Source organism: Xenopus laevis, chromosome 6L (genome assembly GCF_017654675.1).
Source record: "Xenopus laevis strain J_2021 chromosome 6L, Xenopus_laevis_v10.1, whole genome shotgun sequence".
Classification (NCBI taxonomy): domain Eukaryota; kingdom Metazoa; phylum Chordata; class Amphibia; order Anura; family Pipidae; genus Xenopus; species Xenopus laevis.
This window is the reverse complement of record NC_054381.1, coordinates 148,751,515-148,777,273: the sequence shown is the minus strand read 5'-3', so window position 1 is coordinate 148,777,273 and position 25,759 is coordinate 148,751,515. Positions and strand designations below refer to the sequence as shown.

The 25,759-nt window shown below is 40.4% G+C and overlaps 1 protein-coding gene across 1 annotated transcript; it reads right to left on the bottom strand.

Moving 5' to 3' along the window:
* Positions 1-1,476: 1,476 nt before the first annotated feature.
* Positions 1,477-25,083, bottom strand: mal2.L (mal, T cell differentiation protein 2 (gene/pseudogene) L homeolog). The gene is given in 4 exon segments (NM_001093826.1): positions 1,477-1,972; positions 6,706-6,858; positions 14,646-14,816; positions 24,898-25,083. Coding segments are annotated over 4 exon segments (525 nt in total). The 5' UTR covers positions 25,027-25,083; the 3' UTR covers positions 1,477-1,900.
* Between the last annotated feature and the right edge of the window lie 676 nt (positions 25,084-25,759).

The window sequence follows — 25,759 nt, the reverse complement described above, 5'->3', positions numbered from 1 at the left end:
TTCATGAAAATTCCATAGGATTCACAACTGCAAACTGGTGTTTTTGTACAAGCACCTTTTTTAAATCAAATGAAAAATTAAATTAGGGAAAAATAATACATTTTTCTGTTGCAAAAGAGAGATACAACAACTTAAGACACTAAATCCAAAAGGAAGAGTGTGAGGAACTCCAATAATCAAGAACAAATTTTGTTAAAAAAAGTAGAAAATTTATTAGGACATAAAACCTAACGCGTTTCGTGCCTAATGGGGCACTTACTCATAGGCATAGGTTTTATGTCCTAATAAATTTTCTACTTTTTTTAACAAAATTTGTTCTTGATTATTGGAGTTCCTCACACTCTTCCTTTTGGATTTAGTGTCTTGGATTTTGCACCTTGGGACTGAGGTGAACTGTGAGTGAATCTCCCTGCTATTTACTTAACCATAATATTTTTTTGTATTTAGAGTGGTACCACTTATATTGAATATTTTTCCTTGTGGCAGCACACACTCCCATTTTTTAGATACAACAACTTGCCCAAATCCAGACAGTTATGGAGCAGTTTTCAAGCGTAGGATAACTCGTTCAAGGGGGTTATTTATCAAAGGTTGAATGTTAGAGTTTTTTATACCTCAAATGAACTTACAACTCAAATGGTTTCTTATTTTAGAAAAAACTGGAAAGGGGAAAACTCAATTCTGCAAGTTCGAGTTGCAAAACTCGAAAACTTAAATTAATCGAGTTTTTGGCAAAAAAAACTGAAATCGAGTTTTCAGGCAAAACCCTCTAAAACTCGACCATCATGCAGGCTAACATCTTCAAATGGTTCAAGGGACCTCTGCCATTGACTTCTAAATGACCCTGACAGGTTTTAGAAGGTATATTTTTGGATCCAAGTTATTTCCAGGGTCATGGTATAATAAATCGTAAAAAAAAAGTTGAAAAATTAAATTTTTTTAACCCAAAAATGTGAGTTTGATCAAATTTCTATGGAAAACACAATAAACCAAACCTTAATAAATAACCTCCTAAGAGTCAACTCTTAACTTGGGTCAGGGCTTTCTTTGGTTGTTTTTTACGAATGGGTTCACAGTTATCCAAAACCAATGCGACATAAAAATATATAATAACAATATAACATGGTTAAAATGCCAAACCAATCTCTTCTTGTGAAAGCTCCAAAATAACAACTCTCTACAAACCTCAACTTTGCCTCAATGTGGCAAAATCCAAGCATTTTATTTGAAGCCTCACTAAGAAAGGTTTATTGCCAGTGTATTGAATGGGGAGTGATTCTGAGTATTCTGTTGTCTGACCTGGAAATTTCCCAGGCAACAAAACATCCAGGATTACCCTTAGACACATTTCTAGCCAGCAATATTCAGACACACTCCCTGTGTACTCTGTACTTCTGTGTGTCTTCTCATTATTGCCTTTTATCTTCAATATAAAATATAGCAGGGAGGTTACGATGCATAATAGTCTTTTTTTTAGCAAACATGGCAAATCTTGGAATTATTGAAATATTATGTGGTGGGTTTCAAAATTGATATTATTACTATGTTTAATAATTTAAGACAGATAGACTGGGCCAATATAAAATCGTCATTGCTGTTTAAGTAGGTATAAATGCTAAAATCCAGGATCCCTGTAGGTCTTCTTTTTTGACTTGGATGTTGCAGAAGCTTCTTATAGCTGCAAATCACTGCACATATAGTGTTAGAAGAAGAATTCCAGGCTTTTTTTGTTTGTTTCTCCTCCTGCTGATATCTGGATCCCACTTTTAATCAGCTTTCCATGTTAACTGATGTCTTTGTTACAGTGTTCTACATTACAGTTCTTTCTCTTTAACATCCATTGACTTGAACCAGTTTCAGAAAAAGATATCTCCCTGGTCTTTTTTTTTTTCAAAGACCTTTAAGATCTCCATCGCCGAAATCCCAGGACCATGCTGCAGCCATAACAAACGGTAACCGTGAAAGCAAATATCTGCACGGGATTTAGGAAAAAAAAGCAGAATAAGCATATTTGCCTTCATATGACATTTTGTATAGGTGGGAGTTTAGGGGGAAAATGAAGGGCAAGTGTAAAGGTCAGAGGTACTAAACATATATAAGGATAAGACTCTTGCAGTCGAGAGGAAGAATGTAGAAGTGGAAGAGAATAACACAGGCAAAGACAAGAAGAGGAAAGAGGGAAAGTTGATGGCACAAGACTGGAGGAGGGAAGAGCAAATGGGTGAGGATGACACCGGTGGGGAGAAGTAAAGCAACATAGTGGAAATGACACCAGGAGAGGGACAAGGGGCCTTACAGTGGGGGAAATGTGACTTCACATTCATCATAAAATGCAAAATACAATTGCACCAAGAAATGTAACCAATAGGTTTATTTGACAGGAACATTTCAGAAGTAAAATTCCATAGTCTCAACCATTTTCTTGCATTGAGGTTCATAAATAATGTGATCAAACCTCCCCCTAATACAGGTTATACACATTATAAAGGGAGGCTAGTGCTACACAGTGTTTCTTCATGGATCTTCATGGGGACATCTGATCTCATTAACTACAGAGCTCACTGGAGACTAAGCCTGTGATTGCAAAGAGACAAATAATGTCTGTATTACACTGTCTATGCTTTAGAAGGAAGCCAGTACGTGGATGTATTATCATAGGTAGCTTTTGTATATTATCACTTGCTAAAAGGGCACCCAACACATTCTTATATACAGGTATGGGACCTGTTATCCAGAATGCTCGGGACCTGGGGTTTTCCAGATAACAGATCTTTCCGTAATTTGGGTCTTCATGCTTTAAGTCTACTAGAAATTCATTTAAACATTAAATAAACCCAAAATGGAGTCTATGGGAGACAGCCATTCCGTAATTCAGAGCTTTATCGGGTTTCCGGATAAGGGATCCTAGACCTGTATATCTAATGTATCTGCCAATACAACCACAAAGAGAAACTTCCACACATCTGCAGCTCTCACTGTCAGATCCATTTTCATACTTTAAGATTAAACCTCTTTACTTCTAATCTCAATGGATTCCCTTGTGCCCTTTGGAAAGATCATCAGAGGCATATGATGAGTTGTTGTATTGCCCCCTGATTTCCGGTTTTTAGAGGTACAAAACAAACATTTTACTGGGTAGAAATATGTTTTTTAATTAATCCCTATGAGGAACTCGCAGGACACAATGGTTCAACAGACCTCTTACTAGCACAGTAGTTGACTGATAAATATAATGGTATTTTAAGGGGACATGAAGTTGGGAAACAACTCTAAAGGTGGCCATACATTGGCCCGTGTATGGGGCCCCCCGACGGGTTTCCCCGATTGAGATCTGGCCGATAGTCGGGCAGATTTCTATCGGATGGGACAAAAAATCCAGTCGGATTGCGGCCGCATCTGTTCGTTGATGCGGTCCCGCGATCCGACCACCCGTTCCCATTAGTTAGGATCCGATCATTGGGCCCTAGGGCCCGCGATCGGATCAGCCCTATATTGCCCACCTCAAGGTGGGCATATCGGAGAGAGATCCGCTCGTTTGGTGACATCTCCAAATGAGCGGATCTCTCCGTGTATGGCCAACCTTTAGGTGGCTGCTCTAGATAAGAGTACATTAAGTACATGGAGTAAAGTCAGAACAAAAATGCAGCTTTTTATAGTATTCTCTATATCAGTGATCCCCAACCAGTGGCTCTTGAGCAGCAATGTTGCTCACTAACCCCTTGGATGTTGTGCCCAGTGGCCTCAAACAGGTGCTGATTTTGAATTCCTCTCTTTTAGTTGCATAAAAACCAAACAGAGCCTCATGTAGGCTGCCGGTCCACATAGAGATTATCAAACCACAGCCTGTTATTGGCATCCCCAGGAACTTTTTGCATGCTTGAGTTGCTCCAGAACTATTTTTCACATTGTGACTCATGGGTAGGCTTTAGATCTAATATGATTTCTTGGTCACGATGAGGGGGATAATTCTGAGTGCTCAGATCAGATTTCCTATTTCTAAAAAACACACTGCTTTTACAGGTTTCCAGTCTGTTTTTATTTTGAAACCGCAAATATAATTAATCTTTATCTTCCAGTACCGAGAGCACATGAGGGAAGCAACACAGCTTAGCGCTGCCCCAGCAACCATTGTACACAAACGTCAAAGAACTCAGGTTTCCTGGATAACAGGATCTTTTTCTCCTGGATACAGTTTCTCTCCCTGATTCCCAATGGGAGACACACAATTACTGCTCAATCTGAGCTCTTGGCTTGCTCACACAATCTCCCAAAAATGTGCAGGAACCTGCAGAAGAGCAGCTGTAGGCCACATGAGTGGGGGGATGGAAGTTGAAGGAAAGCTAGTTGATGACTATAATGGTTAGTCTGACTTGCTGAAATCCTAAGCCTGCAGTTGCACTTGACTTCAAAGAATAATAATAATAACTGTCTTAAAGTGGACCTGTCAACCAGACACAAAAAGCAGTATAATAAAAGTATAATAAAAGTCCTTTTCAATTTAAACAAGAAAGCCAATTTCTATTTTTTTATTAAAGCATTCATAGCTGTTGTAAACTCATTTAAAAATCTCAGCTGTCAATCAAATATTGTCTGCCCCTCCTCTATGCCTTAGGTATGGAAGCGGGACAGACAATTACTTTCACTTTCCATTCAGCATTTCCTATATGTCACTGCTCTCCCCACATTCCCCTGTTTTCTTCACCATTTAATTGTGTAACCAGTACATGGGGATGGACATCAGGTCCCCTATTCTGGTGCACTAACGTGATTTTGAGATTATACAAGGCTTGTCTTAATAACAGTGTCCATAAAATGGCTCCTGCCTGCTTGTTATAATTATGAATTCCCAGACTGAAGGAAAAAAGATTCAAATAATGTATATAGTGTAATTAAAGTTCATATTGCTTGACTAATGTGATAAAATAGGATTTTGAATCATTTTTTTGGGTGACGGGTCCCCTTTAACGTTATAGAGCACTACAATGTGCATTCGGGATTGCAGTTATTTAATTACAGCAATAAATAGTTTGCATGCATTCACATACTAAGAACATCACATGTTATACGCTTATCTATAGAACACTTCAGTGGCATTCCATTTTGCATAATTGTAACAGAGAAAGACTTTGTACCTATAGGGTAATAACTAGATGGAAAAATGAAGAAAAGAAAGGTATGTAGAACAACGAAATATTAGAATATATACAGAAATAGTAGCACCTTGAGGTTATGGTTACTTGTTGAAATAAGATTTGTGCAACAAATATGTTCTGCTTCATGTTTACATGAAAAACTAGAACTAGAGCTTCTTATATTGAAATAAATGTAATTTCATTTCCTCCCACTGAAGTTTGGAGCCATGTCATCATAACATACATTTATGGAAGAGTATCCCGTAAATAATATCCTTATAATTCACAAGAACCATGACTTTCCTGTAAATTATATCCTTATAAACGGAGTTAGGGATGTCATTGGTTATAATTGGAGCTTAGTGATGTCATTTCTGTAAAATGACTCACTGAGACTTGTGTTTTATAATAAATAAAGTTGCAAAATATGAGGCAATTTCGAGTGACTTTGAAAAACGTATCGCCACGTGTGAATAGGCGCAGGTGACTTTAGCGCTAGCGGGTACGAGATACCAGCAAGCCATTCAGGGAGATTAGTCGCCTCAAAGACGCGGCGATTTGTCGCCAGGCGACCAATCTCCCTGAATCTTCCCGTGTGGCCCTAGCCTAAAGCTGCAAATTTATTGTTATTGCTACTTATTTTCTTTACCTCCCCTATTAATATTCCATATTCTCATTCAAATCAATGCATGGTTGCTAGGGTAATTTGGACCCTAGCAACCAGATTGCTGACACTGCAAACTGGAGAACTGCTGAATAAAAAGCTAAATCTCAAAAGCTACAACAAACAGGGTTGAACTGGGCCGGCGGGATACCAGGAAAAAACACGGTGGGCCCCCACCTGCCCAGACCCGCTTCCCGATCAGCCGGAACGATAAGAAAAAAAAAGTGTGATGCACTAAGCAGGATTTTGCTCGTGTGCGAGATACGAAGGACTTTGCATATGCACACTGTGCGTTCACGTTCGCGCATGTGTGTGGTGGCCCGGCATTTGCACATGCACCGTTTTTTTCGCATGCATGTTGGTCCCCCAAGTTTTGATACCCAGTGGGCCCCAAATGTGCCAGTCCGACCCTGACCACAAATAATAAAAAATGAAAACCAATTGCAAATTGTCTCAGAATATCACTCCCTACATCATACTAAAACTTTACTCAAAGGTGAACAACCCCTTTAAGGAAGAATACATGAGAAATAAATCCCGAATTTGGTTTGGCCAAAGCCAATCTATTTTTATCAGGATTCAGATTCTACCGAATCCAAGATCCTGGCTGAACCAAATCCGAACCCATTTTAACTTTAGAAAATTGTCACACGGACTTTGAGCCTGTATTTCTGTCCATGTGCTGGCTTATCTGGCGCTGAAGAGGGAATTTGATTCAGTTCGGTATTCACCCAAATCCATACCCCTGGATTCAGGGATTTGGCCAAACCCTGAAAAGCAGGGTCCTAAATCTTTGCGCTATAGGCAGTGTACCAGAACTGATAAGAAATAGATGGGACTGCAGTTACCATTGATTATTCCAGAGAGGTCCATTATGCATCAAATACTTTGCATATTATAGATACATACCGTTGCAGCTACGTTCAGCCCAAGCATGCGATTATCCAGGTTTATAACAGTTGTGTTTCCCTTCCGCATTAGATTGGCTAGAGATGTCACCGCAGCTTCAAGGACAAAGGCTCCAAAATAGAATACAAATGCGGTTAAGTGATAGGCGAGATCCTGAAAAACAAACCCAGCCACGTTTTATTAGAATACATCATCGTCTCACCTTGAGATGAAATAATAATTTCAGTTTGAATTGGTTTGGGTATGACTCAAAGCCGGAAAATAGCAAGAAAACTTGGAGTTTTATTGATTTACACTCATGAGTTCAGAAATATTTACTGATAAAGTTCTGCTCCGGTTACATGGATTCCCCTGTACTGCTCATAGTTGGGTCTGAAACTTTGGATTTGCCTAATTAATTTCCTTGGCAACTGTTGAATGCATTTAATCAATTACTAGTACTATCCAGTATCCAGCAGTACTGGAGTAACTTACCAGGGATACATTTTTATTAATATGCGTTCAAGCCTCTCACTACCATGTGTGCACAGAGACATGGTGGGTCCAAAAAGGTACTGAATCATGTATTTTCACTACAATTTCTATGTTTTCTGCACAATTTGATGCTTTGTACTGCCCTCTACAGATGCCACTATCTCTTCAAGTTCCCTGTAGACCATCACTTATACAACCAATGTTTTAGCCTGAGTGAATCTTCATTGCATACTGCGTGTCCGATTTCTTTGAATAGCAGAAAGTTTTATTTCATTGTGAAGCTCTACTGCTCTAGCGCAGCATAAAAAAAATCTCTGCAGGGCAATGTTCCTCTCCAGGTCCTCCAGCTGGAGATCCCTGTTATAAAGCATTAACAGAAATGTTGAGCTAGCTTACCATGGAAACATGAGACCAACAAATTCACAGGAAATTTTTACGTGCTTAATTCATCTGTCAACCAAGAATACACATGACTTATATTGGGTTGTGACAACAACTGACCAGCCCCGTCTTGCATATCTAACCGATATGATCAGGGAAGCCTGATAACTGTTTCTGCTGCAGATAAGCAGGTCATTGTGTACTGTTCTTAAGCCTAGGAATAATTTATAGGGAGTAAAGCTGGCCATAGATGTTGAGATTTTTAAAAGATCAGATCCTGATCGTGAGACCGCGATCTTCTCAGAACGATCGTACGATCGTACGAATCTACCATCAACTAAAAAGACCAATTTACCAGGAAAACAAAGGGGAGCTGCCTGCTTGGCCCTGCACACATAGAGAGATTGCACTGGGACCGACAAAGATTTTTTGACCTGGCCGATCAATTTCCCGACAGATGTCGGCCGAAAAATCGTAAGATGTACGATCGTTCAAATACCACTAACCGCACGATAATTGGTCGGGCTTCCCTAAAATCGGTCGTTCGGCAAGAAGAATCGTTGCGTCTATGGGGAGCTTTAGTGTTTAACAGCAACCAATGGTGCTTTGGCCCTTCCAAACCTATGATAAAATAATATGGAAAGGAAAGAACAACAGTGGGAGTAAATAACTTGCTCTACCAGTTTAATTACACATTGAATAAATACTTACACCATGCTCTCTCCCCTAGTTCTGAAGGTAAGGGGTTGGAGAGGAACTTACTGTTGGTACCTCCTCTGTTGAACGTATCCTCTACAACTAAATGTTCAGCTCTTACTTCTGATAATATGCTTGTCTACTTTTCTTTCTTAATGTGAATAAACCTAAAGGAAATACTAGGAAATACCTGGCTTTCTGATCAAGTCTTTGAGTATAATAATCCCTGTGCAGAAAAACCCATCAGTGGTCCTGAAGAAATGGACCATCACACTGCACTGTGGGGGTTGTCTAGTGAGCAAAGACATTATTAAGAATATATAATATCATCTATATAATTTCCTTCATTGAATAATGTCCTGACTACAAGGGACCATTGGGAAGTGAATGACATTCCTAGCGCCGGTGTTTCTCACCAACGATGAGTACCGGGCCAGGTCAATTATAATTTACTCATCCTTAGATCCTAAACTAATATTCTAAAAAATCTATATGAGAAATCTTTATCCTCACAGTATGTATTGAATCATTAGCTAAAAAATGCAACATTTTCCATGGGATGGACCATTTATCTGATATACCCCATCATTTTAGTGAAAAAAATTAGGCACAAACCTTTTTAAGGGTCAACAAAATGTTCAACAGATTGATAGCATTTAAATTGGACATCAGTCACGTCCCCATTGTTTCCTTGTGTTCCCCCTGCTAGCACAGTTTATTCTGCTTCTATCTAGAGCTATGTCTTTGGTGGTAAGCCAAATGTAGTACATGGCTAAAAGTATGTGGTCACGCCTTCTAATTATGGGAATTGCACTTTTATTTACACCCATCTTTGCAAATTCTGGTGCCACTAGATTATACAATGATAATTTTGACTATCCCGTGCTGTGGAATTTTGGGGGAGGATCTTCATTGTTATCGCATGACAATGCTCCATGCACAAAGTGAGGCACATACAGAATGGGTTTGTGAGATGAGAGTGATAGAACTTGACTGGCCTGCACAGAGCCCTAACCTCAACCCAATTGAACACTTGTGGGATGATGTGGAACATCAATGAGAGCCTGAGGGGCCTGATCCCAAACAACTGTTCCCAACTACTTGTTTATAAATTGAACCATATGCAACCAACTATTAGAAAAGATATGTTGGACAGGCAAGTGTCCACATACATAGTGTTTAGGCTGGAGCCTTAAAATTCCTTAGAGGGTCCATCAAGGCCACATGCATACAATGAACAGTATTCCTATAAGAACATATGAGTCACAATTGAAATACTACAAAGAAAAAACCCAAGCCAAGAGGTGCGGCTGGGAAAATTAAAATCATCCGACTCAAGCTTCTCTTAAGCAGACCGTTCTGACACCATGCCAATGCTCTGTCTGAGACAACACCCTCCAAACTTGTTGTGAGGCAAAGTGACGTTACATCATTGCAGGGCTGAAACCGATAATTAAAAAACGCACCTCCAGCTCTGAGCACCACCAAACATGATGTACAATGGAGGCTTCACAGCTCAACAGCACCTGTATGGCTGCCATTATGATCAGAAGTACTCATTACACAATTAGATGGATATACACTGTCCCCAAAACATGGTTATTAAAGGTAAAGCTGTGACAAGGGAAAGAGGAAATGTCTCTAGATAGTGACAAGATATGCAGATCTTATCCATTCACAGGAATAATGTAGCAAAGAAATCTAAGACAAGGCAGTACTGGCTGATAGGTTCCTATATACTAAACCAACCCCTTTACATAGTGAAGTGACACCAATGGCGACAGGTAATTTCCATTAAAACAGGATGCTTTAGGTATTTCCCACTAACTGCAAAGGTACTGGCAGTGTATACACCCCTTATGCAAGGAGTCTTAAAGGTGAAGACACACAGAGTTACTAGTGGGCTACATGGTGTGCATGTGTTTCCTCTGCTGAGCCTCTAAGGCTTTTGGAGGACACTGTTTAGGCTGGTGGCACACAGCGTTGCGGGGAGATTAGTCTCCCAGAGACAAATGCCCTCTTCTTCAGGCGACTAATCTCCCCGAAAAGCCTTCCCATCTGCTAGAATGTAAATCGCCCGCTGGATGGCACTCAGATCGATTCGTTTTCCGAAGCCACCCAAAGTTGCCTCACAAGGAAACTTCAGGCAACTTCGGAAACCCGAAGCAATCCGAGTGCCATCCCGCCGGTGATTTACATTCTAGCCAGTGGGAAGGCTTTTCAGGGAGATTGGTTGCCCGAAGAAGAGGAGATTTGTTGATGGGCGACTAAGCTCTCTGCAACGCTACATGTGCCACCAGCCTAACAAGAATCCCCACAACATATTTTCGTCAAGCCAACAACATGTATACCCTGGGTTAGACAACACATATGCTCCTACCTGCCAGCCTCCTGTGATATTTCCTGGCACTGGGAGACACAATATCATTAAATATCATATATATATTATATAATGTCTTCTATTCAAATACAATATGACCTATCTTGCTGATTAGGTATTATATTCTTAAAGGATAAGCAAACCTTTAAAATAAGTGAATGTAAAATTGACGAGGGTGCTATTCTAATCATGTTTGCAATGCACTTTCAATATTTATTTATTTTTAATCCCAAACAAAGAGGCTGCTAGAAACCTTTCTCAAATCTTTCCTAACCAGAAGAACTTCAGAGCAGCCTCTTTCTTTCTCCTGACAACTTCCTTGACTACTTGGTGGTCAGACTGGTCAGAAAATGACCACCAGGTGGCGCCGCTGTGACAAAATTCATTGATGTTAACAGTACATGTAACCTTTTTAATATCTTGGAATTAAAAGAAAAAAAATGAATGCACATGGCAAAAGTGCTTAGAATAGCCCCCTCATCAAATTTACATTCACTTATGTTTAAGGTTTACTTATGCAGCCATTTAGACTGTGACAATCAACTAGGATGGAACCCTAAGTATGTTATACCAAAATACTCTTATCACTGTTTAGAAAAATATACCTCTTTATATTAGCGAGACATTTTAAGCATGTCATCCCTACCTGTCAGCGCCTTGCTAAATTTGACATTAAACAAGTTTTTGGCATTGATTTGAATGCAAGCAGGGTAGGAAGTTTTCAAAATATATTAGATGAGCACACCAAATCCATCCATGAGGTTAAAAGCAGTCTTTATTTTAAATTTGTTAAAATCATCAGATCCCTGATGCGTTTCGTATCTGCCGATACGTAGTCGTAGGTATTAAACACTTTTTTGCCATTTATTTGAATGCAAGCAGGGTAGGAAGTGTTGGCTGACATGACTCAAACTGACACCACTGCGGTGATCACATTGTGCAATAGGCCTTAGGGTAAAGTTCTCCAAGATGAACTCACCGTGCAAGGGCAATGTTATTTGGCAATATGTTCAGTTCTGTGCTTCAGCCTGAAGCAACTTGCCATATACTGATTATATCTTTTTCTGAATCAGACATGTTGAAAAAAAAAAAATTTTTTTGCCAACTAATATTCTTTTGGCTAGTGGAGGCATTGACTAACTGCGCACAATTTATCCTCGTAAACTATTTGTAGCCAAAGCTAATGATACAAAAAACTGATGTACATAGTAAATACCCAAAAACTGATGTGCAGAATTCTGAACACCTACACTATTTGTTCCAAACTATAAGGGTAAGGCCACACGAGGAGATTCGGGAAGATTTTGTTGCCTGGCGTGAGGCAACTTTGGGCGACTATAGAAAACGCATCAGCGCGTGCGCATTAGCGCAGGCGACTTTTTATTCTAGTTTATGGGGAAAAACACTGAGGCAGTTCGGGGAGATAGTCGCGCAAAAGACGAGGCGATCAGTCGCCAGGCGACAAAATCTCTCCGAATCTCCTTGTGTGGCCTTACCCTTAAACACCATGGGAGATTTATTATAGTATAGGTAGCCATACTGTGGAGCCAATAATTTCAAAATTCTTATATTGTATTCTACAACTTGGACAACCAAGTCACATCTCTCTTTGTATGAACAGCAGCCTACAATGGGGATGGATTATTTCATTGCTAATACAATTCCAAAGCCCTGCCCTGGTTAATCATTAACGTAAGAGTAATTAGATAAAGTCAAAGGGTGGAACTAATGGGCCCTTCTGCTTATCATGTTGCTTACCCATAACACTGAAAGGCATAGAGTGTATGGACATGATCTGCTCCATGGTATTGTGGCTATTTCATAGTGTAGTCATAAAAATGCTTGTTTTAATTGTGTTCTGGAGTATTTTCTGGAGCAAAATTTCTTTGCCTAACGCAGAATCTGTTACCAAATAAGAATATATTCAAGGTATGAATTAGGTTCAAAAGGAAGGGAAATAATTAAAAGTGTACCTTTACAATTTAGCTCCAGGTCCCATTGTAAAGGTAAACTCTACGGATATTGAACGGACAAAACATTAACACCTTTACATCTCGGTGACCTGGGACAACATTGTCATTATCTGAATACATTACATTTATATAGTGTGTGTGGGTATGTATGGTCAGTGTGCCTATTTCAAGGGGTGTAAGTGTATCAGTATTATGCTTCCCTACAGATGGTTACACTATGACAAAAGAAGTATTTTATATTTTAATGAATTTTGGAACAATGCAAGGGATGTCCTTGCCTATTGGGAGATGGACCTTTCACTTGTCTGGAAACAAAGAAAGAATGTGTTTTAGGACCAGCATTTAGATTATCAAGAATAATGAATACTGATTATTTTTATTCTTATAAATAAATATGGCACATGTGGCCTTTTGTCCGCAGCTGCCATCCAGCAAAAAAGTGGCAGACAGAGCCCCCCCCCTCCACCTGTCACACCCATAATAGTATTGAATAGAAAGTGCCACTGGACACTGGGAAAAAACATGGTGGGCCCCAGCCCTTGTGTGGGTCCTGCTGACCCAGATCCACTTGCTGATCGGAAACCCTGGGCACTTTCCCTGACCCCAATTGCAGGAGCAAAAAGAATAAGGATTACAGTCGTCGGTTGTTGTTGCTGGGCCATTGAAGTCAAGGGAGGTGAAGGGGTGTTGCGACTGGTTCGGGGGACCACTGAGGTGGGTCCCAGACCCTCACACTACGACGCCGGTGGAAATATATCAGCCACAGTTTTCTTACCAATGTCAGCTGGGGACATAAGGTCCTATGCTCCATAGCCCTTACACATTTAGAATACCCCAGCATGTGCCACAGTTGCACAAAAATTAAGTTCTAAATCATTGGAAAAAGCTAATTTCCCTCATGGCCAATGCTGAAAGAAACATGGTGTTCTACAGTGGCTAAATAAAAGGAAATATTTAAGGCAAAATGAAGCCAACAAAGCCCATTCAGTAGAATGCTGTAGTCATCTTTACATTAAACAATAAAAAGTGTTTTAACTGTAGAAATACAAAATATTCTGTATTGAACAAGATAAGGGGACAAGACAAGATTATAGACCCAGTTTCTGATCCTTTAGCTTCACTATCACCTATCAGCATGGATGTTGGTACTTTTGGGATTCAACTGGATAAAGAGCATTTTTAATTGCAATAGCAGTGGCTTAGACTGTAAAAAGTGGGCAATTGTTAATATACATTCTCCAAAGACAGAGGGGGTTATTAATAAACACTGAGCGAATTTAGACCTGGGCAATAACCCATGACAACCAATCAGATGACTGCTTTCAGTGTTCTACCTGCTGCTGGCTGAAAAAAAAGCTAATTGCTGATTGGTTGCTATGCATTACTGCCCAGGTGCAAATTTGCCCAATTCAGAGCTGGTGCACCAATCAACCAATGAAATGCCTGGGTGCTGGTTATAAACTGAATACAAACATAAAAAATGAAACCGCACTCCTAGGGCTTTGATGAAAAACTTTAAGGTAAAAACCACAAAGTAGTGATGAAATTTGTGAATTTCCCGCGAAATTCGTGAAACTTGAAAAATTTTGCCCGCATCAATTTTGGACGCGCCTCTGAAAAGTCACTTGCGTCAATTTTGAAGCTGACATTAAAGTCAATGGGAGTCCAAATAGTGTTGACACGCAGCGTTTTTGACGCAAGCGACCTTTTGGGCACGCATCAAAAATGTTTTGATGCCTGGCGACTATTCACCGGCTAATTTTCACGGGAGTTTCAATCATTTATTCGCCAGCGGCAAAACAAGGAAATTCGCTGTGTATTTGCGCCAGGCAAATGTATTCGCCCATCACTACCACAAACCCATATAAAAGTAAAAAGAATATCAATTTTTTTTTATGGAAATTAATAAGCAGAAAGGGGAAGGTTACAGTATATGTTTAGAGAAAGATATTAGTATATTTCTAAATGTTATTCTAAATTGAAACTTGGGCCACAAATGAATTCATTAGGTATAAAGAAAAAAAACACCAACTTACCACAAAGTTCCAGTTGGCATGAATCCTATGGACAAAGCCGGTGAGGAAAACCAAGAGCAGAAGGAGTGAGCAGGTAAATGCAGTCACCGACACAAACATGACCCATCCTTGTACTACGGGGACCGGGACATTTGAGGCCGCCACTAAAATCCAAACAAGTGCCCCGAATATCTGCAGGAAAAAAAAAGAAATTTAGAAAAGGCTGTTTTTAAGCACAGAAAAATATTCTTAAAGTGATAATGACACTATAAAATTTTAAAAATATTAGTCTACATTAAAAGTTACCTATAGGTCACGTTGATCATTTGTTGCTGAGAGGTTGGTTTTTGTAAGTAATTATTACTTGAAATTCCTAAACCGGACTGTTTTGCCAACCTGACTGTCCCTTCTCAGCCTTCTCAGTTAATGTTTCTAATGTTAACCGACTACTGCTGCACAAATATGGCAGCCCCCTCATACAGGGACATGGGGTAGGGTTGGACTGGGGGGCCCAGGGCCCACCGGGGCTGCTGTCTCAGGGTCTTCCCGAGCCCTTACCCTGCCGCAAATCCCCTTCCGAACCCCAGCCACAGCCACCTTCGGCATGACCTTCCCCTCCCCTGCATATGCGTGCTTATGTGCGTATTTTTCCTGACGCGACCGGGGTCCAGAGCCAGAGATGGGGGAAGCAAGAGCAGGGAGCGGGTTTAGGCCGGTGGGGCCCCACGAGAGCCAGAGCCCACCGGGTTTTTTCCCGGTGCCCCGACGGCCCAGTCCGACCCTGCATAGTGGTAAGAAAGGTAATGTAAAAGCATCAGGCAAATACTTTTATGGCAAAATTATAAATAGCATTCAATGATAATGTTATGATGGATATAAAAAAAATATTTTCTGGTGTCAGTATCTCTTTAAAAGTCCTTAAAATGTAAATATTTGTATAATTTTGATACGCTTTAATTAGTATTATTTAATATCACATCATAATGGAAGGTAAATTTCTTTCTAGGTTTTGGTGGAGACACCAATTGTATACCAGAACTCATACAGTCTGTAGGGATATAAAGGGAATCCGACATTATCCTTGGAGTTTAACTGTGCAAGAATTGAACATTATTTGAGAATATCCTATTTTTCTCAATTAATTCTCTATCAACTCCTTACTATGTACTGTATGCCCTCCCTTGTACATTTGTGTATACTCCTTTATACAAAGCCACTGTTGCATTGGAATAACTTCCTTTAATTCATTATTCTCTCCTCCCACCCCGACTCTACACAACCAATTTTTGACCCTGGATTTTTATGCACACTTCCACACACATTTCTTGCCATAAATTTTAGGGTACATTTGCTTTCTTTTTTGCACCAGCCAGGGTTGGCAACACATGTTTTCTTTTTACGTTAATTAACTCATTATGCATGGTTGTGCTTTGATGGAGACTTGTTTAGGGTGGGGGCTTGTTGATGGAAACAGGAATTTTGCTCTCCCAGCAGCAAACAAGAAGTATTTATGGCAAGTTTGTAAATAAACAGGAAGCTAAAAGCCACAAACAAGTACAAGTTTTACTTAAACCATACATTAAAGCTAATTCAAGTAACATGTTTTTTTCCCAAAACAAGCTGTAAACCTGCTAGCCAGGCTCTGCATTTCCATTTATATTCCTATGTATAACAGTAAGGGTAAGGGCACACCTGGCGATTCGGGGAGATTTAGTCGCCTGATAACTAATCGCCTCTTCATTGGGGCGACTCATCTCCCCGAACGGCTTCTCCCTGTCTTCCGCCGGCTATAATGAAAAAACGCCCATGCGCCATGGCATATGTGGTGCTTCGCATTCCGGACTCGCCCGAAGTTTCCTTGTAAGGCAACGTCGGATGACTTCAGAATACGAAGCGCCTCGTGTGCTATGTCGCAGGCGTTTTTCCATCCTTTCGGGGAGATTAGTCGCCCCAAAGAAGAGGCGATTAGTCGCCAGGCGTGCCCTTACCCTAAATGTCATTATATGCCATGTTCTGTGAAATATACAGATAAGAATCCCTTTGCTAAAGAGAAATTATCAGGTATTGGATTGCCACCTGGACAGGAAAATTTGGATGTACAAATATAGAGGATTTGAGCTATAGGAGCAGAAAGGGTCTCTGGATAGTGGAACACATTCAAGGATGAGGCATTTAAAACGTAGATCCTACTGGAACAACCTAAACAAGGCTCATGAAAAGGCCAGAAGCAGGTTAGGCTTATGAACAAGGTTGGAACAAGGCAAAGACTACAAATCACATGCTAGCGAATCCGTGTTCCTACAGACAGCAGCATTTGACTTCACAATTAAGCATCTTGGATACCAATTTTACTGCAGAAACGGGAGATATTTTATTTATGAGACCAAAAGTGACACGCCGATATCTTTTGGCACTTATTCACATACCGAATACTTATCAGTGGTGGTGTAGTGGTGGTATCACATTTTGGATCTTCTTAACAACCTTATTCTACATATAAACAAAAGGGGCATCATTTCTTGATACTGATACTGTCTTGAGTTCTGGCGAACTGCCTGGTTCAGTATTATTTATAATTGATTTCTATCTATTGTGTTTACATTATCTATTTGCAATATTATTGCTTGTATTTTGGGAGGGAGGGGCCCCCTTTTTTTGGGATTTTAACTTGTTTTTAATATATGTTTTATGCAAAGAAGTTTGCAAAAATTCAGTGCCGTCACGGGCAAATTTGTCCCATTTTGCTTTGCCGAAAAATTCTTGAATTTTGTGAAACGTGTATTTTGAAACCCTCGTCAATTCTGACGATCGCATCAATTTTGAGGCCGGCGTTAAAGTCAATAGCCATCCGAATAATGTTGATGTGCGACGGTTTTGACGCAAGCTTTTTTCCTGACGCACGTCCAAAAATTTTTGACGCCAGCTAATTTTTGCAGACTTGTTCGCAGGCAGCAAAACGCTGAAATTTGCCGCAAATTCGTACCTGGCAAATTTAGTCGCCATCACTAATGAAGAGTTACAATGTGCGATTGGATTAGTGGAAGAGTTTATATGCCGAGAACTTCCCACACCAGTCAGTTGAACTGAAGAAGCTGCTCGGATGAGTAGTGAAACGTCTTCATTGATTACTCAGCAAGTCCAGTTGTTTTAGAATAACTTATATTAGATATACCATGACCTGGATGAATGCAAATCTTCATAGTCATATTGTGTGTATTATTGCTCGGTTGCTGTTTAAAATTAGTACATCAAAGTATAAGGCAGGAAATGCTGTCCAGCAAATGAGGCTCGGATTGGGACATGGCTGGGGCTCAGTTATCAACACTGGGCAAATTTGCCCATGGGCAGTTACCTATAGCAACCAATCAGTGACTAGCTTTTTGAAACCATCTGCAAGCAGAACAATGAATGCAGCAATTTGATTGGTTACCATGGGTTACTGCCCATGGGCAAATTTGCCCAGTGTTGATAAATGACCCCCACGAGGTTGGAACATGACAGGATACAGTAAATAAAAACTGGAAAAACAAAAAAAGGCTTAAGGAAAGACAAATACATGGTAGACGAGGCCAAGGATCTGAAACAAGGGTCTAGTTGATTTCAAGGCCCATACCACAGAACATACGAGGAAGAGGGTGTCACTCCCATTTTGCAGTATGTAGCAAAAGACATTTCGTAAAACAGACACGCTCATTAAACTTTACTTTTTGCTTACTTCAGAGGCAAACAAACCTATTAAAATGTGTTTTATCAGAACAAGATCCAACTGCTGTGTTTATGGCGTTTATGGTTTTTTACATTTTCAGTAGGGTAACAATATTGTATATTACAGTATTATTATATGCGGAATAGAGGAGAACAAGACAAAACAAGTCGTGACCCTGTCCTCTCAATGTGTCCTTTCAATTGTCCACTCATATCACTCCCTCTCAACCCTGCAGGTCTTGCAACCCAGTACAGGTATGGGACCTGTTATCCAGAATTGTTGGGAACTGGGATTTTCTAGGTAACAGATCTTTGTATAATTTGTATCTTCATACCTTAATTCTACTAGAAAATCCAATAGTCTGGTTTTGCCTACAATAAGGATTAATTATATCTTAGTTGGGATCAAGTACAAGCTACTGTTTTATTATTACAGAGAAAAGGGGGGTATTTAAAATCAGAGATTTGAAAGGATAACTACCTATTGAGTAGAAGCCACAGTGACACCTCTGCATTGACATGGAGTTATCTCTGAAGCTTTGCAGAGCTTCAACATCAGCATTTAAGAACATTTGATCAAAGTCGATGCAGAAGAAAAATACTAACCCTTGAGGGATATGGTTACATGAAAAGTGATTTATGTTACATTTCTCCCTGTTGATGAGCACAACTGATTGGACTTTCTCAGCAGAGTGAGATATTTTACACACATTTTTGTGATCAATGCTCTGAGAAGACGTTTATTGCCTCCTGATTGGGAAAGTTATATCACTTACTGATATTATTACAGTTGGAGGGGTGTGAAAGCAGAGCAGTGCCAATAATTATAGGGCTCCTTGTGGACCCCTTGCTGGAAAGTTAACAAGTTGTGCCCAATAGCTCCTTTGGCATGGCCCCTTTCCCAGACTTTTCTAGGGTGGAGTGCATGTATAGTACACTGCTTGGGTGCCTTATTGCCAATGCACCCAAAGCAGCACAGTGCACATGCCCCACTCGATGGAAAATAGGGGGTGGAATCGCACACTGGAGAAGGACCGGATCATATTGAATAAGTGCTGCATGTCAAGATGGGACCTGGGCTTGTATGTCAGATCAGGGGTTGGTTTTGGCATCAAAGCTGGAAATGTACATTATTATTAACATATTTTGTAGCGCTGTAAAGTAAATGTGTTTATACAACTAAATTACATGAATTATATACATAGAACATATGGAGTTACATACATCACAATCAATACCGGTACAAAAAGTGAGGAAGGCCCTGTGCAGAAAGAGCTTACAATCTAAAGGGAAGGGAATAATACACAAGGTGTGGGAGTGGGAAAGAATTAAGTGGGTGAGGGATGTGGTACTGTATGTGGTATGGCATTTGGTAGTTAAGAGTGAGGGTAGGCTTTTCTAAATAAGTGTGTTTTAAGAGATTTCTTAAAAGCAGAAAGGTTGGGAAAAAGTTGGACAGACCGTGGGAGAGAGTTCCAGAGGAGGGGTGAAGTCTTGAATGCGAGCATGTGAGGAGGTAATGAGAGAAGGGTTGAGTAGCAGGTCAGTAGAGGAGCGTAGTAAGCAGTTGGGTGAGTATATAGAGATGAGTTCAGAGATGTAGGGTGGGGCAGAGTTACGAAGTGCTTTGAATGTCAGGGTCCTTAATTTGAATTTGATTCTGAAGAGTAGTGGAAGCCAGTGCAGGGATTGACAGAATGGCGAGGCAGAGGAGGAGCGGTTGCTGAGGTGTATGAGCCTCGCAGCAGTGTTCATTATGGACTGGAGAGGTGACAGTCTCTGGTGGGGAAGGCCAATTAAAAGAGAATTACAGTAGTCTAGACGTGATGACGAGAGAGTGAATAATAATTTTCATTAATCTGCTAATGCACCATGTCAGTTATAGGATTAAGGGTTACTGAAATTACAAGGTTTAAGGACACATCACATGATTCTTGAAGCGTTTGACAGTCACATATGTTTGCAATCCTAAGCAGGTGACCTAACAATGATAAAGCTCTATAAAAACCTTTTATGGTCCTTCAGTACGTTCCAAAGGCAGCAGGGAGTGGCGTTTCAAAAGAGCAGCACCTCACCTGGGCTTCCATTAAGGTGCCTTTTCATGAGTTATTCACCTTTTGCAGATTCTAAGCCACCCAGGGAAATGGTTGTGGTCTGAGCTGAAATCAAGTATGTTTTCTTATTTGTTTAGACGTTGTTTCAGACGCTTCTACCCTGACGTATATTTCTGTTGTTTCATTTCAGTTGTTGTTCAGCATTCCTTGTAAGTATAGAAAGCAGCAATAAAGGGAACATGGTCTGACTGTAAAATCTATATATATCCTTATATATATCCTTATCTTTAATGGGATCTCTGTTTCACTCGTACCCTGAACTACAATTTTCAGAAACTGAAAACTGTAAAACTTATACATAGAGGTATATATCCAATGTCCCTATGACAACAATTGAGTTGCCAGTTGCAGCAAACAGGTTGGGTTGTGCATCTGTCACTGCCCTTTTTTTAATTGGCAGGACATCAACAATTCACTCATTAAAGGGCACCTCAGCTGTTACAATAAGAAAAATGCGAATCCCCAAAACCGAGCCCATAGAAATGGCCGATCTGAAGATGTTTTAATTTGTTTTTAGCTTCCCATCACAGTAAAAGTGCCCTATTCAAGCCCATTGTGACATTTGGTCTTCCAAAACACCTTGCTTAAACATTTGGCATGAATTGAACGGGTGGGGTGAAGCAATTCTTTTAAAATGACAAATGTCACTAAAAACACAACACTGTTTTCTTCTTTTCACCATTCTGAGCTCATCGCAGAACATACACTACATGGTAGAAAACGTAGTCTCTGCTGGTGGGAAATTAACTACCGCAAAACTCTTTCAATTGTTCACGTAGTCGGAACAACAGTGCAGAGAATCGAAAAAAAACAGACAGATACTGCCTTCATTAACAATTATCTTTACAAATACCTTTAAAACTACTATGCATTTGCAAAAAGTTTACAAAAGGGCATATTAAATCCTTAATCGTGTGAAGCCTCTAATAATCAAGCACATTGGCTTCAAGTGCTTGAAGTTGCTTCATGAGGAAACTTCGGGTGACTTCGGAAAACGAGGCGCTCCGAGTGCTATCCCGTCGGCGATTTATAGTCTAGCCAGCGGGAGGCAGTTTGGGGACATTAGTCGCCCCGAAGAAGAGGAGATTTGTTGCCGGGCGACTAATCTCCCCGAATCTGAGTGCGTGCCCTGACCCTAAAATAACTCATGAACTGTGCTGGAAGCTGCCTTAGGGTGTGTAGCTAAATGTACAATTTGCATAACCAAAATACAGCCAGTGGTATGTAAAGGAGGGCAATGCATGACATCATTATAGGGAGTGAAGTTGTTGTGACCACTACAGGGACCTTGGGGGAATGTGGGTACAAACAACTCTCTACCACAACAAAGGAAACTCCAAAAGGAAGAGACAAACGCATAGTCCCATAATCAGCATTAGATATGCAGGAGTATATAGAGGCAGAAGTATTAGTGAATTGGTGTGATTGGGGGCATGTTTAGAGAACATACAGTATAGAGGGTCATGTAAAGGCAAAAAAATAAAATCCCATTTTTACTGTCTTTAATGAAAAAGAAACCTATCTCCAATATACTTTAATTAAAAAATGAGTACTGTTTTTATAAGAAACCTGACTGTATGCAGTGAAATTCTCCCTTCATTTACTGCTGTGGATAGGAATTGTCAGACAGTCCCTAACTGCTGAGCAGGGAAACAATCATACTTATGAACAGCAGGGGGAGCCCCCACCTTACTTCCCAGCCATGCAGACCTCAAGCAGCTTTGTTTACAACGATCCCTAAGCAGCCCAGACCACACTGAGCATGTGCACAGTCTTAGTCTTGCAAAGATGTATAACAAAGTTACAAGATGGTGACCCCCTGTAGCCAACTTTGAAAGCATAAATCATTTGTTTGATTAGCTTGTGGTGCAGTAAGTTTATGTTTATATTTAGTATACAAAATACAGCATTTCTAGCCTTATTCTATTTTAGACTTTACATGCCCTTTAAAAGGCAAAAATATTATCCCCTGTAGCCAACTTTGAAAGTATAAATCATTTGTTTGATTAGGCTTGTGCTGCAGTAAGTTCATGTTTATATTTAGTAAACAAAAATACAGCATTTCTAGCCTTATTCTATTTTAGACTTTACATGCCCTTTAAAGAGGTTGTTCATCTTTCAACTCTTAGTATGATGTAGAGCAGGGGTCACCAACCTTTTTTACCCGTGAGCCACATTCAAATGTAAAAAGATTAGGGGAGCAACACAAGAAAGTTAAAAAGTCCCTTGGGGTGCCAAATAAGGGCTGTGATTGGCTACTTGGTAGCCCCTATGTGAACTGGCAGCCTACAAGAGGCTCTACTTGGCACTATACTTAGTTGTTATGCAATTAAAACTTGCTGCCAAGCTTGGAATTCAAAAATTAGCACTTGCTTTGAGGACACAGAGAGCAACATCCAAGGGGTTGGAGAGCAACATGTTGCTCACAAGCTACTGGTTGGGGATCACTGATGTAGAGAGTGATATTCTGCGACAATTTGCAATTGCTTTTCATTTTTTATTATTTGTGGGGTTTGAGTTATTTAGCTTTTTATTCAGCAGCTCTCCAGTTTGCACTTTTTAGCTTTCTGGTTGCTAGGGTCCAAATTACCCTAGAAACTATGATTCGATTTGAATAAGAGACTGGAATATGAATAGGAGAGGCCTGAAGAGAAAGATGAGAAATAATAAGTAGTAATAACAATATTTTTGTAGCCTCAAAAACTATTTGAAATGAAGGCCAACTCAGAGGTTGCTTATTTACCATTCTATAACATACTAAAAGTTAACCTAAAGGTGAACCACCCCTTTAAATGAATTGTGAATTGTCCTTGGGTTACAGCACCGAGGGGAATAATCTTACATGTAGTAAGAAACTGGACAACTATATGCTGGCTACCCACCAATTGCCTTATGTAGTGCAGGTTAGTTCACCTATAGACTACCTGCAGGTACCTACATTATTGTTGCCCTTTTAATTGTACAAACAAGGAGTAGCTTCATATTGAAAACAAGCTAGGAGTGTGCCTCCTACAAAGCATTTATACAGTCCATGTAATTATATCCACAATGTGTAACCTTATTGGAGCCACATTATTATTATAGTTTATTGTTATAGTAGTTTACACACTGCTGGTAATTTACTCACGGCTTAACAGAGCTTGTTGATCATTCCCATCAGTCCTTGCCTTGGTTCTAGCCAACATTCCTGTCCCTGACAAGTTTCATTAAGATCCAGTTACCCTGCCTTTGTGTTTTTGGAAGGTGGGTGGAAACCAAAGAGTAAAAAACACACACAGACATGGGACGAATATAGATAATTCCCTGCTCCAACTAAAACGTAGGACCCCAGTTCTGCAAGGTACAGTAACAATGGTAACCACTAAGGGTATCAAGGGACCCAATATGAACTTTATTCAAAAAACAGAAAATAAGCGGCACTGTTTAGTGTCCATTCTAAATACACAAAATAGGGGCCTCTTTACCTCCTGTCTCTTTCAGTGTTTGTATGTAACCTGTATGTTTCACGCATAAACCCTTTCTCATGCCTGAATCAAAATCTATCAGGTCTTCTATCAGATCTATCAGCATTCTATCTGTGTAGGATTCCATTGTCTCTGCTGTTCCCATTGGGATTCTGCAGGGAGGGGCCAGGGGCCCAGTTATGGGGTTTTATCAACGAGAGGTTTCGAGCAATGGAAGGCTACAAAAGCATAGGTCGAATGCAGATTTTCAGAAATTAATTGTATAATCAACTCCGGCGTAGCATTCTAACATGTTGTTACTTGCTTTAAACATATAATTATGTAATTATGAGGAGTGTAGGAACAGCACTTGTACAATGCAGCTTTCCCTGCAGCAAAATCAAGTCAACTCTTAGGGTAAGGCCACACTAAGCGATAGCGCGGCGATTTGACTCGCCGCGACTATTCGCCGCGACTTTTAATCCTCAATCGCTGGCGAAACTTTGGCGCTGGCGTCTATGGGAAATCGCGCAAAATCGCCAGCGTAAAAACACACGCGGCGATCTTTTTTCTATTGTCGCTCGAAATCGCCTAGCGAGGCGATTTCGAGCGACAATAGAAAAAAGATCGCCGCGTGTGTTTTTACGCAGCGATTCCCCATAGACGCCAGCGCCAACGTTTCACCAGCGATTGAGGATTAAAAGTCGCGGCGAATAGTCGCGGCGAGTCAAATCGCCGCGCTATCGCTTAGTGTGGCCTTACCCTTATATAGCAGCAACCTGCTCGGTAATACTATACAGCCCTGCTGCGGGGGAAATTGCCCCTTATTTAGACTTTTTAATGGCAAACAAAAGTGAATCAGCAGGTTTACACAATACAGGTAGAAATTCAGTATGGCTGAGGGCAAAGTCCCTTTGAGCTTAAATGCCATTTCCCTGCGCTCGGTGTCACTCATACAGTCCCCACTCCTGTCTATGACAAATCTGAGAATTGCAAAGCTGTTCAACTTACAATTTCCAGGCAGATGAAGGCTCCAGAGTATGTCCTGAGCACTTCTGTGCCTGTAGGCAGGTTAACAGAGGCTGATGGGTAGGCCATGGTCGCAGGACTGGGCACTGGAGGGACTCCTGATTCCGCCATATTTGCTCTCCCCGTGCAGCATAGAGACAACTGCAGTACAGACAGGTTGCTGTGTGTATACCTGAGCTTGTCATGTGACCTGGAGGCAGGTGTAGCCCAACCCTGGAAGCTTTGTCTGACTGTCAGGTGAAGGCATGTGTGGATGGGAAGGTGTGTGCTTACGGCAAAGACATGACACATAATGGTGCAACAATGGATGCCAATTAAAGACTCGCTGAGATAGAACAACATAAAGCTAGCAAAAAATTCTGCCATAAAAGGATAAAATAAAGGCAAATATAATAGAACAGGAGAAAATGTCTTATGAGTCAAAACCATTTGATTTTGAATCTGAGCTGCATCCTAAGGATCAATTGCAAACTCACTGAACAAATTTTGGTCAGGCCACTGCAAACATTACTCATAATCCCCACAACCACGATCCACCCCTTGCGTGTCACAAGCTCATTTCCAGTGTGTACTATGTCTATGTACTTTGTTTAGGACTTTTTACTACTTGTTTACTACTGCTATTTTCTTTCTTAGGGTATGTGCATCTTGCTGTGGTTGTCCTGTATTGTGTTTCATGGGACAAATTTACACAGCACTATACAGTATGTAGTCGTAATGCAGGTCTGCTTTGAGTTGTGGGTCCTGGTTGGATGCTGGGTTGAGTGATTAAACTTCTACAAGTCTCTAGAGAGGGCTTTAAAGTCATCCAGCACCATCTTGAAAGACAGTTCACCCAGGAAAC